Source organism: Nothobranchius furzeri, chromosome 16 (assembly GCF_043380555.1).
Source record: "Nothobranchius furzeri strain GRZ-AD chromosome 16, NfurGRZ-RIMD1, whole genome shotgun sequence".
Classification (NCBI taxonomy): Eukaryota; Metazoa; Chordata; class Actinopteri; order Cyprinodontiformes; family Nothobranchiidae; genus Nothobranchius; species Nothobranchius furzeri.
Window position 1 is genome coordinate 4628507 of NC_091756.1, and position 14683 is coordinate 4643189.

General features: G+C 44.4%; 1 protein-coding gene across 1 annotated transcript in view; it reads right to left on the reverse strand.

Annotated features, from left to right (window-relative positions):
- mtr (5-methyltetrahydrofolate-homocysteine methyltransferase) overlaps window positions 1-14683 on the reverse strand; it is a 77573-nt gene that overhangs the window by 9513 nt on the left and 53377 nt on the right. The window contains exons 23-29 of the mRNA XM_070545360.1: window positions 11829-11896; window positions 8906-9026; window positions 8737-8818; window positions 3866-3964; window positions 340-415; window positions 94-249; window positions 1-7 (exon numbers count right to left, since the gene is read on the reverse strand). The exon at window positions 1-7 is cut by the window's left edge and continues 193 nt beyond it. Coding sequence (XP_070401461.1) covers window positions 1-7; window positions 94-249; window positions 340-415; window positions 3866-3964; window positions 8737-8818; window positions 8906-9026; window positions 11829-11896 — 609 coding nt within the window. The remainder of the gene's footprint in view (window positions 8-93; window positions 250-339; window positions 416-3865; window positions 3965-8736; window positions 8819-8905; window positions 9027-11828; window positions 11897-14683) is intronic.

Sequence of the window (14683 nt, forward strand, 5' to 3'; positions counted from 1 at the left end):
TCCGTGCCTGCAGGATGAAGCCACTGGTCATTTCTTTACCTTTCCTGCCGAGAAAAAGCCCGACACATTGCCAGTAAACAGGACAACCAGTACCAACAGTCTTGTCATTGAAGATCTTGGGGTATCCTCTATTGGGGTATTTCCCTCTCAGCTGCCAAACATCAAAGAAGGGTTTCCAGTCAATGAAGTCCTGCAGACTCTTCAGATCATAGCTGTCAAACACACGGGTGCCCAGGAACTGAGGACGCTCTGCAACAATACGAGTTAGCATAAACCTGACACACTTCCTGTTTCATACAGCAGTGTGTGGGTAACAGGAAGTGACCCGTACAAACTCACCAGGCTTAGGCTGAGAGAACCAGTCAATCTGCAAAGCCTTCTTTCTGGCTTCCACAAGCGACAGATACCGACGGTCCTGCAGAAACAGGAAGAGAGCTTCAACTCTGTATGAAACTCTGCAGACTGAACATGAAAATAGTCTCCTACACCATCTCCTGCATTAGCCTCTGATAGAAAACAGACGGTGAGACTCTAGGATTAGAAAAGCCTGACAGTTCTACGTCACCCTGTCACTAACATTCATGGACTCACCCATCTCAACTCGGGAAGGAGGAGGTTGTTGGTTTAGCGCCCAGGAAACAGCAGAGTGCATCTTTGCTGGTGAATGCTAACATTAGCATTAGCAACTCCACCACACAGCAGAACTCCTCTAAGCTTGTGTTTTTGTGGAGATAAAACATCAATGTTGCAAAGCAAACAGAGCCAGGGGCAGAGTCGCATTGCTGCTAGCCAATCAGAGGCAACGCTACACATCCTGCCTTCTGATGTGGCTCGGTTCTAGTTCCACAATGTCGTGCACCAGCGCTTTGTTTCCCCAGAGTAAGAGTTACAAGGCACTCATTCCAACTTGAGACCTTTACAAATGTAGTGATGAAATGAGAGAACCGCATCTTTAAAGGTGGTTTTTGACGAGCACCACTCAACCTAAAACAGCTCTGTGCAGCGTAGATGGAGTCAGCCCATGTGAGTGGAGTTGTGCTCCCATGACAGCCCCACGACCAGGGAGTTTGGGCCCCATGAGCAGTTATCACACTGGCATATCACCAAAAGCCACAAGTGAGGACATCAGTTTGTTCTCAAAGCATCAGCGACGATAAACCCGAGTGTTGCTTTAAGATGCTGCATGGGGACATTTAGTAATCAACCATATGTGAGTGTAGATCTGTTTGAGGTCTAGAAATGGGACGACATGCGCGCCGACAGCGAGCTGCGCAGAGCTCAGTGTCCACGCTAAGATATTCTGATGGGAGTCTTGTCTTGACTGATGTAGCTACGTCCAGGATGTGTGTAACGATTAAAATGTCTGCGCGTCTGCAGCCTTGAGGTTTCACCGTCACAATCAACAGCCACATACGGGAAATATCCGGTCACTACAAACCCCGTCATTTAACGGTTGTGTGTGTTGTGAAGATTGTTGTCAAGACAAACGAGTACATTTGATTTACACCAGAGCCATGCGCCGCTATCTCCATCGCTGTAAACGAGGGGGAAAACACAACGACCGGATTCTTTTATTACCTTTTCAACATTGTTTAATGTAAAGTTTCACTGAGTAACAAGTCAAAAAGTTTTATTAACAGGTGTGCACATAAGTGGTCCGCAGGTGCGCGTGTGCTGTCAAAATAAACAAAGCGCACCTGAAAAAAAGCTGCAGCACGCATTTGCGCACCTAAGATTTTGTGGAGGAAGGAAACATTTCTGGAGCATTTTAAAGATGTCCAAGAAGCAAGCTCCATGAAGTTATTATTTTGGTGTTCCTCCGCCTCCAAAAAACCGTCTGACTGAGTCGGAACCGCAAAAGAAAAGAGTATTCGCGGAGAAGTGGCTGCAGGAGGTCGGCTGGATGCAAACAAACGATGAACGCACAGAGATGTGGTGCAGATACGCCGTGAAAATCCCGCCCTGGCAGACAAAAGCAGCGCCTTTTACGTAGGCACTGAAGACTTCAATCATCCAGCGTCTGATAAACATGCTAACAGCAGAGAACATCAGAAAGTTGTCCTCTGCTGCGTGTGAACTGGATGAAGCCAGTCAGGATAGTGAGGAGGATGATGATGATGAGGATGAGAGTCTGTAGAAATAAAAACGGCATTTATGCCATTTTAAAAACTTCAGTGCTCTGAAATAGTAATTTTGTTAAGGGCTTTAAAATTCATTTTATTTGATTTTTGTCATCACAAAAGCAGCTGTTTACACGTTGTGTTCTACATTCAGACAATTCAGTCATGCTGTTTGAAAATTAGAAGGTTTAAGTTTAGATATGTACCTGTTGTACTTGTTTTCAGTCAAAATTAAAACGCGTTGCTCTGTTTTGTTCCTATTGTGAGTTGGGTTAAGAATTAAGTGCATTAAAAAACGTGAGGACCAAGCAAGAACCATAGGTTCTCCCCGGAGTACCAACCCAAAAATATTATGTGCACCCGTTTATTAACTATCTTCCGTTGAGAGATAACTTTGAGGTACATGAGCGGCCGGTACTGGTTGCTGTCACCTGTTGTGATCGGTTAAAGCAGCTCTCGGCCGTTTTAGGATGGGCCCAAGTGCAAGTGGGTGGGCCCGGGCCCGGCAGGCCCACTCACAACGCCGCGGCCGCTGTGTTTTCTTTACTGTGGGAAACGGGCAACACTGGCTCTTTGATGGGAAAAGGTTTCCGACCCCTGCCCTACACCATGATGGTGAGCAATTTTGTTTTAAAGTCAAGTCATCTTTCAACTTACAACTGGCCCCCATAAACGCGCTCTCATTCACCTGTGTATGGAGGTCAAAGGACACTAAGCTGACCAAGCCAGTTTTCAGTTCCAATAATACATTAGTAAAGTTTTGGAAGTTACGCACCTGCCAAATTTTGTTTAAACGCTGTTTTATTGCACCGTCTGTAAATTCTAGACACGTTGTTTAACTTCTCAGATATCACCACGTGTGTCTCGTATTTGATACATTTAACTGGAAATCTTTACCGTAACAACCACTTGTTCATACAGCGTGATCACGGTGATCAACAAAGCTGGCCTAAGATGGGCCTATCTTTGATCTGAAGGGTTGTTTGCATGCTTAAGGCTGGTTGCAGAGTAGAGGCATCTTTGGACCACCAGACTGACCTCAAAGCCAGTCGCTACATGGTCTACTCAGAACCTCTACATGGTGTAGTCAGAACCTCTACATGGTGTAGTCAGAACCTCTACATGGTGTAGTCAGAACCTCTACATGGTCTACTCAGAACCTCTACATGGTCTACTCAGAACCTCTACATGGTCTACTCAGAACCTCTACATGGTGTACTCAGAACCTCTACATGGTGTACTCAGAACCTTTACATGGTGTAGTCAGAACCTCTACATGGTGTAGTCAGAACCTCTACATGGTCTACTCACAACCTCTACATGGTCTACTCAGAACCTCTACATGGTGTAGTCAGAACCTCTACATGGTGTAGTCAGAACCTCTACATGGTCTACTCAGAACCTCTACATGGTCTACTCAGAACCTCTACATGGTCTACTCAGAACCTCTACATGGTCTACTCAGAACCTCTACATGGTCTACTCAGAACCTTTACATGGTGTAGTCAGAACCTCTACATGGTGTAGTCAGAACCTCTACATGGTCTACTCACAACCTCTACATGGTGTAGTCAGAACCTCTACATGGTCTACTCAGAACCTCTACATGGTCTACTCAGAACCTCTACATGGTGTACTCAGAACCTTTACATGGTGTAGTCAGAACCTCTACATGGTGTAGTCAGAACCTCTACATGGTCTACTCAGAACCTCTACATGGTGTAGTCGGATTCCAACAATCTTACCTTCAGGGAGTCATAGTGGTCCTGCCGGACCTCCTCATACTCCTCCTTCACATCCTCAAAGTACTCCTCCCTCGCTGCCTCATCCAGAAGCTGTGAGCACTGAACACATTGAGAACAACACACATAGAGCTCAAGAAGCTGGAAAGGTGATGTAGAAATAGGTCAAGTCTGACTGACCACACGAGATGGGAATGGTAAAAGTTCCATTAGTCATCATCACATATCGGTGAAACGACATCTCTTCATTGACCCATTCCCATGGGGAGCGGTACGCTACAGCAGTGGCTGTGCTCAGGAACTATGTGGTTTAACCCCCTAATCCAACCCCTTAAAGCAGGGTGTCAAGCAGGGAGGCATCAGGTCACAATTTTAGTCTTTGGTATGACCCGACTGAGATTTGAACCCCAATCTTCCAGTCTCAGGGCAGGCACTCGCACCACTAGGCCACTGAAAAGGAAGAGACAGAAGCCGAATGGGGGGGGGGGGGGGGGGGGCACAAATATGGCCTAACTTAAAGAACTAAACCATTAAAATAAAGGGTTCAAAAGAGCCTGAATGTCATGATGTGGTATGGTGTTGATTATAGGCGACAACACTGGCACAAAAGGGGTACCGAGGAACTGCTGGTAAGAGTAGACGGATTCAGATCATTTTCAGTCTCAACTACAGGTGCTGGTCATAAAATTAGAATATTATGATAAAGTTGATTCATTTAAGTAATTCCATTCAAATAATTGACACTTGTATATTAGATTCATTCATTACACACAGACTGATATATTTCTAAGGTTTGCTTCTCTAATTTTGATGATTATAACTGACAACTAATGAAAACTCCAAACTCAGTACACCCCTCAATGGGCTGCCACCTTACCGTGGTGGAGGGGGGTGAGTGTCCCAATGATGCGCCCGTGGAGAATGAGCTGATCTGGAAGGCCAGGGCTCCCGGTCGCAGCGTTCTGGCCCTGCTTGTAATTTAACAGTCCCGGTCCATATTAGAGCTCACATTTGGCCTAGAGACGAGCCCGCGGGCGGCAACACCCCCCACCCCCACTGCTCTCCCAATGGGGAGGGCCGACTGAGGGCCGATGATCTGTAAAAATGCCAGGGCCGAATTTTGGTCCCAGTCCACCCCTGCAGTGCCATTTTTATTCAAGACTTTTCAGAGTTTTTATCAATCCTGCACAACTCCCCTGAAAGGATCATTTTAGCCGGTGATTTTATCCTTCTGATCCTTTCTCAAAGCAGTTTTTAAACATTCTGAATTACGTGGATTTTAGTCAACATGTCATGCAGCCAACTCACAACAGAGGACACATTTGGACGTGGTCCTCCCCCATGGCCTGTCCACCAACGTGTCCTCTGCTGTTGACTTGGCTGTCTCTGACCACTACTGGGTGTTTTTTTAGCATCACCAGTTTTATCCGGCTGGAACCGTCTGTAGAACTGTAAGGAAGTGTCATCTCCTCCCTGAAGTGGCTGCTGGTTTCCTTGAAGTTTTTAGAAAGGTCCCTCCCACTCCGGTACCTGCCTCTAGTGATTTTATTATAACAGTAGACTGAAATCCGGTCTCGACCGGCTCGCACCACTTAAAATCAAAAATCTATATTTAAAACATGCTTCACTGTGGAGAAATGAAAATCTAAAGAAACTAAAGAGAAACTGCAGGGTCACAGAGTGGAGATGGAGAAATAATGAAATAACTAAATTATCAAATATATACAGACCTACTTAAATCATATAATAACGCAGTGAGAAATTCAAGAAATGCATACCTTTCCAAAATCATTCTAGACCATAAACACAATCCCAGAATACTTTTTTCCACCATAAACAACATTTTAAATCGTACATCCATTTTCATCCACTTATCCGGAGTCGAGTCGTGGGGGCAGTAGCCTACGTCGAGAGGCCCAGGCTTCCCTCTCCCCAGCCACTTGGGCCAGCTCCTCCGGGGGAATCCCAAAGCGTTCCCTAGCCAGGTGAGAGACATAGTCCCTCCACCGTGTCCTGGGTCTACCTTTAGGTCTCCTCCCGGTTGGACGTGCCCGGGAAACCTCACCAGGGAGGCGTCCAGGAGGCATCCTGACCAGATGCCCGAGCCACCTCAACTGGCTCCTCTCGATGTTGAGGAGCAGCGGGTCTACTCTGAGCCCCTCCCGGATGACCGAGCTTTTCACCCTATCTCTAAGGGAGAGCCCAGCCACTGTGGAGAAAACTCATTTCGGCCGCTTGTATCCGCGATCTCGTTCTTTCGGTCACTACCCAAAGCTCATGACCATAGGTGAGGGTAGGAACGTAGATCCACCGGTAAATCAAGAGCTTCGACTTCTGACTCAGCTCTCTCTTCACCACAACAGACCGGTACAACGCCCGCATCACTGCAGATGCAGCACCAATCCACCTATCGATCTCACACTCCAGTTTTCCCTCACTCGTGAACAAAGACCCCGAGATACTTAAACTCCTCCACTTGGGGCAGGACCTCATCCCTGACCCGGAGAAGGCATTCTACCCTTTTCTGAATCAAGACCATGGTCTCAGATTTAGAGGAGCTGATTCTCATCCCAGCTGCTTCACACTCGGCTGCGAACTGTTCCAGCAAAAACCGTACATCCAATTCACTTCAGAAAACCCCCTCAAATGCTCTCTGTGAGGAGTTTGCAGCCCACTTCAGAGGGAAGATAGACACCATCAGAAAGAATATGTTATCCTCCCTAAGTAACAGGGGTTTTAGATAAATCTGAATGTGTGTCTATACCAGAGGAAACTCTGGACAGTTTTGTCCTGGTAGAAACTGAGACTCTTGATAAAGTTTTCTCCTCAGTGAGACCCACCACATGTGTTCTGGGCCCATTTCTAACTTCGCTTTTTAAACAATTCTGTGGATCGTTTAGTGATGAGATTTTAACCCCAGAGATAACGCGACAGGGAAAAAAGGAAGTGAGGGAGTACTGATGAAACCTAAGTGGTTATGGACAATAGCGGAGCTGTACAAAAAATGGCACATAGCATTAGACTCAAAGAATCTCAATGTGAGAATTACAAAAAATGGTTGTGACATGTCTGAATTTGCAATGATTGAAATGAGACAATTGTTCAAACCATCAGGGAAGATCTGCTGTACTAGAATGTGTACCAATTCCCCATTTACAGTGGGGCAAAAAAGTATTTAGTCAGCCACCGATTGTGCAAGTTCTCCCACTTAAAATGATGACAGAGGTCAGTAATTTACATCATAGGTACACTTCAACTGTGAGAGACAGAATGTGAAAAAAAAAATCCATGAATTCACATGGCAGGATTTTTAAAGAATTTATTTGTAAATCAGGGTGGAAAATAAGTATTTGGTCAATAACAAAAATTCATCTCAATACTTTGTAACATAACCTTTGTTGGCAATAACAGAGGTCAAACGATTACTATAGGTCTTTACCAGGTTTGCGCACACAGTAGCTGGTATTTTGGCCCATTCCTCCATGCAGATCTTCTCGAGAGCAGTGATGTTTTGGGGCTGTCGCCGAGCAACACGGACTTTCAACTCCCTCCATAGATTTTCTATGGGGTTGAGGTCTGGAGACTGGCTAGGCCACTCCAGGACTTTCAAATGCTTCATATGGAGCCACTCCTTTGTTGCCCGGGCGGTGTGTTTGGGATCATTGTCGTGTTGGAAGACCCAGTCATGTTTCATCTTCAAAGCTCTCACTGATGGAAGGAGGTTTTGGCTCAGAATCTCACGATACATGGCCCCATTCATTCTGTCCTTAACACGGATCAGTCGTCCTGTCCCCTTAGCAGAAAAACAGCCCCAAAGCATGATGTTCCCACCCCCATGCTTCACAGTAGGTATGGTGTTCTTGGGATGCAACTCAGTATTCTTCTTCCTCCAAACACGACGAGTTGAGTTTATACCAAAAAGTTCTACTTTGGTTTCATCTGACCACATGACATTCTCCCAATCCTCTGCTGTATCATCCATGTGCTCTCTGGCAAACTTCAGACGGGCCTGGACATGCACTGGCTTCAGCAGCAGAACACGTCTGGCACTGCAGGATTTGATTCCCTGCCGTTGTAGTGTGTTACTGATGGTGACCTTTGTTACTGTGGTCCCAGCTCTCTGCAGGTCATTCACCAGGCCCCCCCGTGTGGTTCTGGGATTCTTGCTCACCATTCTCATGATCATTTTGACCCCACGGGATGAGAACTTGCGTGGAGCCCCACATCGAGGGAGATTATCAGTGGTCTTGTATGTCTTCCATTTTCTGATAATTGCTCCCACAGTTGATTTTTTCACACCGAGCTGTTTGCCTATTGTAGATTCACTCTTCCCAGTCTGGTGCAGGTCTACAATTCTATTCCTGGTGTCCTTCAAAAGCTCTTTGGTCTTGGCCATAGTGGAGTTTGGAGTCTGACTGTTTGAGGCTGTGGACAGGTGTCTTTTATACAGATAATGAGTTCAAACAGGTGCCATTAATACAGGTAACGAGTGGAGGACAGAGAAGCTTCTTAAAGAAGACGTTACAGGTCTGTGAGAGCCAGAGATTTTCCTTGTTTGAAGTGACCAAATACTTCTTTTCCACCCTGATTTACAAATAAATTCTTTAAAAATCCTGCCATGTGAATTCATGGATTTTTTTCACATTCTGTCTCTCACAGTTGAAGTGTACCTATGATGAAAATTACTGACCTCTGTCATCATTTTAAGTGGGAGAACTTGCACAATACTTTTGACTAAATACTTTTTTGCCCCACTGTGTGTGATCTCTGGTTTCATGGCGTATTTTGTTGTGTTATTGTTTTGACTGTATATGTTACTTGCTTAAAAAATCAATAAAGAATAAATAACAAAAAAACAAAAGAAGAGTTCTTACCACCACCACACTCCTGGAGGCATCCAGAACATGGATAACAGGAGAGCTGTAGCGTGGTGCGATCTTCACTGCAGTATGTGTCCTACCAGGCACACGAACAAACAAATACACAAGCTCTCAACACTAATCACTGTGTTTTTCTATCGTTTACGGAGAGTAGATGTGTTACTTGGATGTTGTGGCTCCTCCAATCAGCAACGGTGTTGTCATTCCAAGCCTCTCCATTTCTTTGGCCACATGAATCATCTCATCCAGGGATGGAGTGATGAGGCCTGACAAGCCGATGACATCTGACCACCAAACACAAATGAGGAAATTAAAACCCGTCTGCATATTTTAAAATGCTGCAGAGAGAATTTGGTTGGTGTAAATCTTCAATGGCCCAACAAAAATGGAAGTCAAATCATTATTTACAGATCTACAGCGTGGACCATTTATATGGATACACCTTAATAAAATAGGAGTGGTTGGTGATATTAACGTCCTGTTTGTGGCACATTAGTAGATGTGAGGGGGCAAAATTTTCAACATGGGTGGTGACCATGGTGGCCATTTTGAAGTTGGCCATCTTGGATCCAACTTTTGGTTTTTCAATAGGAAGAGAGTCATGTGACACTTGAAACTTATTGGGAATTTCACAAGAAAAACAATGGTGCACTTGGTTTGAACGTAACTTTATTCTTTGAGTTATTTACAAGTGTCTTTTTGTTCACAGCCACCCACATGTTGAAGAGGTTGACACGTGAGGAGCAGATCAAAATTGTGTTGATATCTGGTGAACGCAGTAACTGGGTCATTGCAGCAGACTTATGCATGACACCCTTCGAGAACACCCATTTCCCATGCTACAGTTGGCAAACTGCTAGCTAAGTTTTGTGAAACTAGTTCAGTGATGGTTTTGCCAAAATGTAGACGCATGAAAACTGTCACTAATGAAGAAACATCACTGGCTGTCCTAGCTTCATTCAGCAACAGCCCACAGCGTAGCACTCGCCGCACGTCACTGGAGAGTGGCATTAGTTGAACATTCCTTCAGCGCATATTAGCTACTCACAAATGGCACCCTTACAAACTCCAGTTACTGTAGCATCTCAACGAGCATGACCCAGATCGGCACACAGAATTTGCAGAATGGGTGAAACAAAAATCGGAACAGGACCCTCAGTTCACGCTGAGGATTTTGTTCAGTGATGAGAATAACTTATGTGAATGGTGAAGTTAGCAAACAAAACTACCGCTATTGGTGTGACACCGACCCACATTGGATAGATCCATCCAAGACTGTTGGAACAAAACAAGTGATGGTATGGTGTGGTATATGGGGTACAAAGACAGTGGGGCCATTCTTCATCAATGGAAACCTCAAAGCCACTGGATATTTGAAATTACTACTTGATAATGTGTTTCCCTCTTTATGCACTGAAGCTAGCATGTTCCCGAGGTTTTTTCAGCAAGATGGTGCACCACCACATTATGGGTAACAGGTCCGAGCATTCCTAGATGAACAGTTTCCTGGAAAGTGGATTGGTTGTCGTGGGCCAGTTGAATGGCCCCAAGGTCTCCCGATCTGACCCCCTTAGACTTTTATCTTTGGGGTCATCTGAAGGCAATTGTCTACGGTGTGAAGATACGAGATGTGCAGCACCTGAAACCATGGATACTGGAAGCCTGTGCTGGCATTTCTCCTGAGGTGTTGCCATCAGTGTGTGAAGAGTGGGAGCAGAGTTGCATTGACAATCCAACACAATGGGCAGCACATTGAACACATTTTATAAGTGGTCAGAAACTTGTAAATAACTCATGAAAGAATAAAGTTCCATTCAAACCATTGTTTTTCTTGTGAAATTCCCAATAAGTTTCATGTGTCACATGGCCCTCTTCCTACTGATAAAACAAAAGTTGGATCCAAGATTGCCAACTTCAGAATGGCCAGCATGGTCGCCACCCATCTTGAAAAGTTTGCCCCTCACATACACTAATGTGCCACAAAACAGGACGTTAATATCACCAACTATTCCCATTTTATTAAGGTGTATCCATATAAATGGCCCACCCTGTAAATTAACTCAGGATGTTTTTAACAATTACAAGGTTAATAAAAGCAATGGATTAGATGTATATAGCACTTTTCTAGGGATTCAATGCACTTTTGATTATTCATGCACTCACTCAATCACACACTGCGGGTGATGGTAAGCTACTATTGCCACTTACACACTAGCATCGGCTCCTCTCCACTCCACCCCGCCCGCCCCAGCCTGACCGCATTTGTTCCACACTGCCTTAAAAATGCGGACGTGAATGGGCACATTAGCAGTCCGTGGCCTGTGATGTCATGACTGCATCTCCGAGCACATGAGCGGGACAAAAAAGCGGGGAGAAGTATGCAATGTCTCCATTATTAAACAAAAGCAGTCTGAGCAGCCTTGCTTTTGGACACTCTCTGACGCTGATTTTGCAGCCTGCTTTGCCGTGCCTGGCAGCAATGTTTGTGTGTGTTTGTGTGTGTGTGTGTGTGTGCCCGCGCACGTGCGCTCCTTACAGCAGCAAGAGACAAAGTAAAACTGCTTCAGTCAGAGGCTCGTTAACTCCACAGCATAATGAACTCCAACAGATTATGAAATGCACATGCCGGAACCCCCCCGTGGGCTGATTCTATCTGCCAATCGGAGCCTCCCCCCTATTGGTACGTTTAATTTTGGACCGGCCAATCAGCCGGCAGTGGGTGTGTGGGCCCTGTTTGGTTCCAGGCAGACCGCCACGGGAAGAGGGCTGAAAAAACGTACAGATGCACGCAGGAAAATCGAAGGCTCCCTAAATGAGAACACTCCCAACCTGGTCCAGGTGGAGTGGAGCCGATGTGTGTAAGTGCCATATGTAGCCACAGGTGCCCTGGGGTGGTCTGAGAGAAGCAAGGCTGTCATTTTGCGCAGCCTCAATTGCCAACACGGGCAAGTTGGGAGAAGTGTCTTGCACAAGGACACCACTCAGAATACAGGGAGCTGGAATCAATCCCACAATCCTCCGATCACGAGGTAACTCACTCTACATCCTGAGATACTGCTGCCCCACCCCAGGGTTCATTTGCTCACCAGCTTTTTGTGTCACAGCCTCTCTAAGGATTCGATCACAGGGAACCATCACACCAAGATCAATCACCCTGCAAAAGAGAACAAACATCACAAACCAAACACAGCACTGTCTAACCGTACTGGGTCCTCCTTGTTAAGTTTGGTTCCCAACTTCTCCAACAGCCTGTTGGGAAAACATCAGGAGACCAGGAGGCTGTTCCAGAACCTGGATGTCCATGAAGCAGATGCGGTCTTGAAGGCAGCAAATATGAAACGTTGCCATTAACAAAGTAGATCTGAATGCATTTTAAGTTATTTTATTAATCACAGGAAAGTTTTTTTCCTTGCTGACAGTTTTGATCACTCCTGCAATCTTCAGAGCTAGCCGTTAATAGCGGCGTCACTTCCTTCTCCGTTTGTCCGCTGGCAGCAGAGGACGATGTTGCCCTCTGTTGCCCGCGCTCTCCTCACCGACGACACAGTTCCATGCATGATCTAATGTGTAGACCCCCTCGTCTCTGTTCATGGTTTTGTACCCACGACTCCATGTTTCTATGGCTTCCTTACTCCATCCTTTATATTTCTGTTGTTCGGTGTTTATGATCCTTGTGTTGTCCCAGTCCATCATACGGTTTTCTCTTGTGCAGTGATCTGTTACAGCTGATGTCTTTATTGTGCTTTCTGCTTCTTGTCTTGCTGCTCTTGTGTGTTTTGACTTGTTTCTTTCTCACATGCTTTTCTATGTTCTATTGTTCGTGTGTTGAGTTGGCGTCCGGTTTCTCCTACGTATGTTTTATTGCAGAGTTTGCGTGGGATTTCGTTAATGACTCCACATTTATGTCCAGCTGGTATCGTCTTTTGGGTGCACTAGTCTGTTTCTGACTGTTGTGTATGGTTTTGTTGGTGTGTTCATGTTGTGTTTTTTTCATTGTTGCTATTATTTTTTTCTGTAATGCCTTTGATGTATGGTAGGGTTATCACTGGTTCTGGTTTGTTGCTTTGATTATTCTTTTCTTTCTGTTGTTTGTTGTTTTCCTTTGTTTATTGCCCATGTCGGATATACACATGTCTTTAAAGCATGTTGTATATGTTGGTCCTCTTGTTTACGGTCTCGTTCTTCTGTTATTATGTTTGCTTGGTGGTATAATGTTCTGATCGCCAGTGTTGGGAGTAACGCCGTTTAAGTATAACGGCATTACTAACGGCATTCTTTTGTTTTTTTTGGCTAAAAGAATAATCTAATTCATTACTTTTCCCACTGTTGCAACGCCGTTACCGTTACTGGGGACGGAAGGTTGTGCGTTACTATGTGCTTGTCGAACGTTGAGCAACAGTGTGAGGCTTTCTGACCGCCACACTTCAGCTGCAGCCAGGGAGAGAGAGGTGTCGTAACACACTTACAAACACGATGATGATTGGCCGGGTGGGCGGAGACCCTCAGTGTTCTCACTGTTACTGCATGCTGTAGACACAACAGAGCAGTGATGGGAATAAAGCCGTTTAAAATAACCGCGTTAATAAAAAAATATTTTTTTCGGTGACGCGCAAAATAATTAATTACCGTCTTCTTTTATCAAAACATTGTTTCTGTTACTGATAAGAAAATGCGTGCGTTGAGCAGCGCTGTGTGTTGGAGCTGTCATCAGCTGATCAGGAGCTAAAGAGGCAGATGTTTTCATCCAAGAGCATCACGGCCCGTGAAGAACGAGGAACACGTGATGAATAGTCTACGGCTGCAGGTGTGGATCTGCAGCCGTGCCCTTCTTAGCGTGACAGCGGGACGTCCCGAAGGTCCGCTCACCTGTTCACCGCTCAGACGTCCTGATCTTCTACCTTCCTAGATCATCCAGCTGTAACCTGTTCCTGATCATGTCTTTAGTCCCGCTGTAACACTGATGCATCAGTCTCAGACGTCATGGTGCTCAGGTGTTATTAGAACTACCTGTGTGTGTTTACCACCCAGCTTCAACTCTTCTGTGGTTGGGTCTGACCCAAGTTAGTAAATGTAAGTCCTCCATCAGGCTTGTGCCTCTTCTAGTGTCATTTTAAAGGATTTTATTTATTTATTTAACCGTTACTAGATTAGCAGCAACAGAAATGCTACTAAAAACACACAATTATGTGAAGCTGTAAACATTAGAATATTGTGCAAAATTACATTCATTCTGTAATTTAACTAGACTGAGAGACCATTTAAAGGCTCGGGAACCTTTACAGGTGTTTCTATTTGCAATTTTAAATTTTAGCTGATTGGGGTCTTGTTAAATATCACAGAGTGACCTTTTAATAGTCTAGACAAGTGTAATGTTCCTGTTAGTAGTTCCTCCTGTTAAGTGCTTATTTATTTAAATTATTCAGGTTTATAAAAAACATTTTGACATTTTAATATGTTCCAGTCATTAGTCATTTATGTTTCACTATTGTAGTAATTTATAGTAAATTAAGTAAGTTCAATTAACCCATTTTTCTTGCATTCCTTAATGAAAAAAGTAACGAAGTAGTTATTTTTTTGGTAATTAGTTACTTTTATAATCTTGTAACTCAGTAACTGAGTTACTTTTTTGACAAAGTAATTAGTAACTATAACTAATTACTTTTTTAAAGTAACTTTCCCAACACTGCTGATCACTGACATTTTATACAGGTGCTGGCCAGTAAATTAGAATATCATCAAAAGGTTGAAAATATTTCAGTAATTCCATTCAAAACGTGAAACTTGTACATTATATTCATGCAATGCACACAGACCAATGTATTTCCAATGTTTATTACGTTTAATTTTGATATTTATAGGTGACAACCAATGAAAACATCAAATCTGGTATCTCAGAAAATTAGAATATTCTAAAGGCCAATGAAAAAATGTTTGTTTCTCT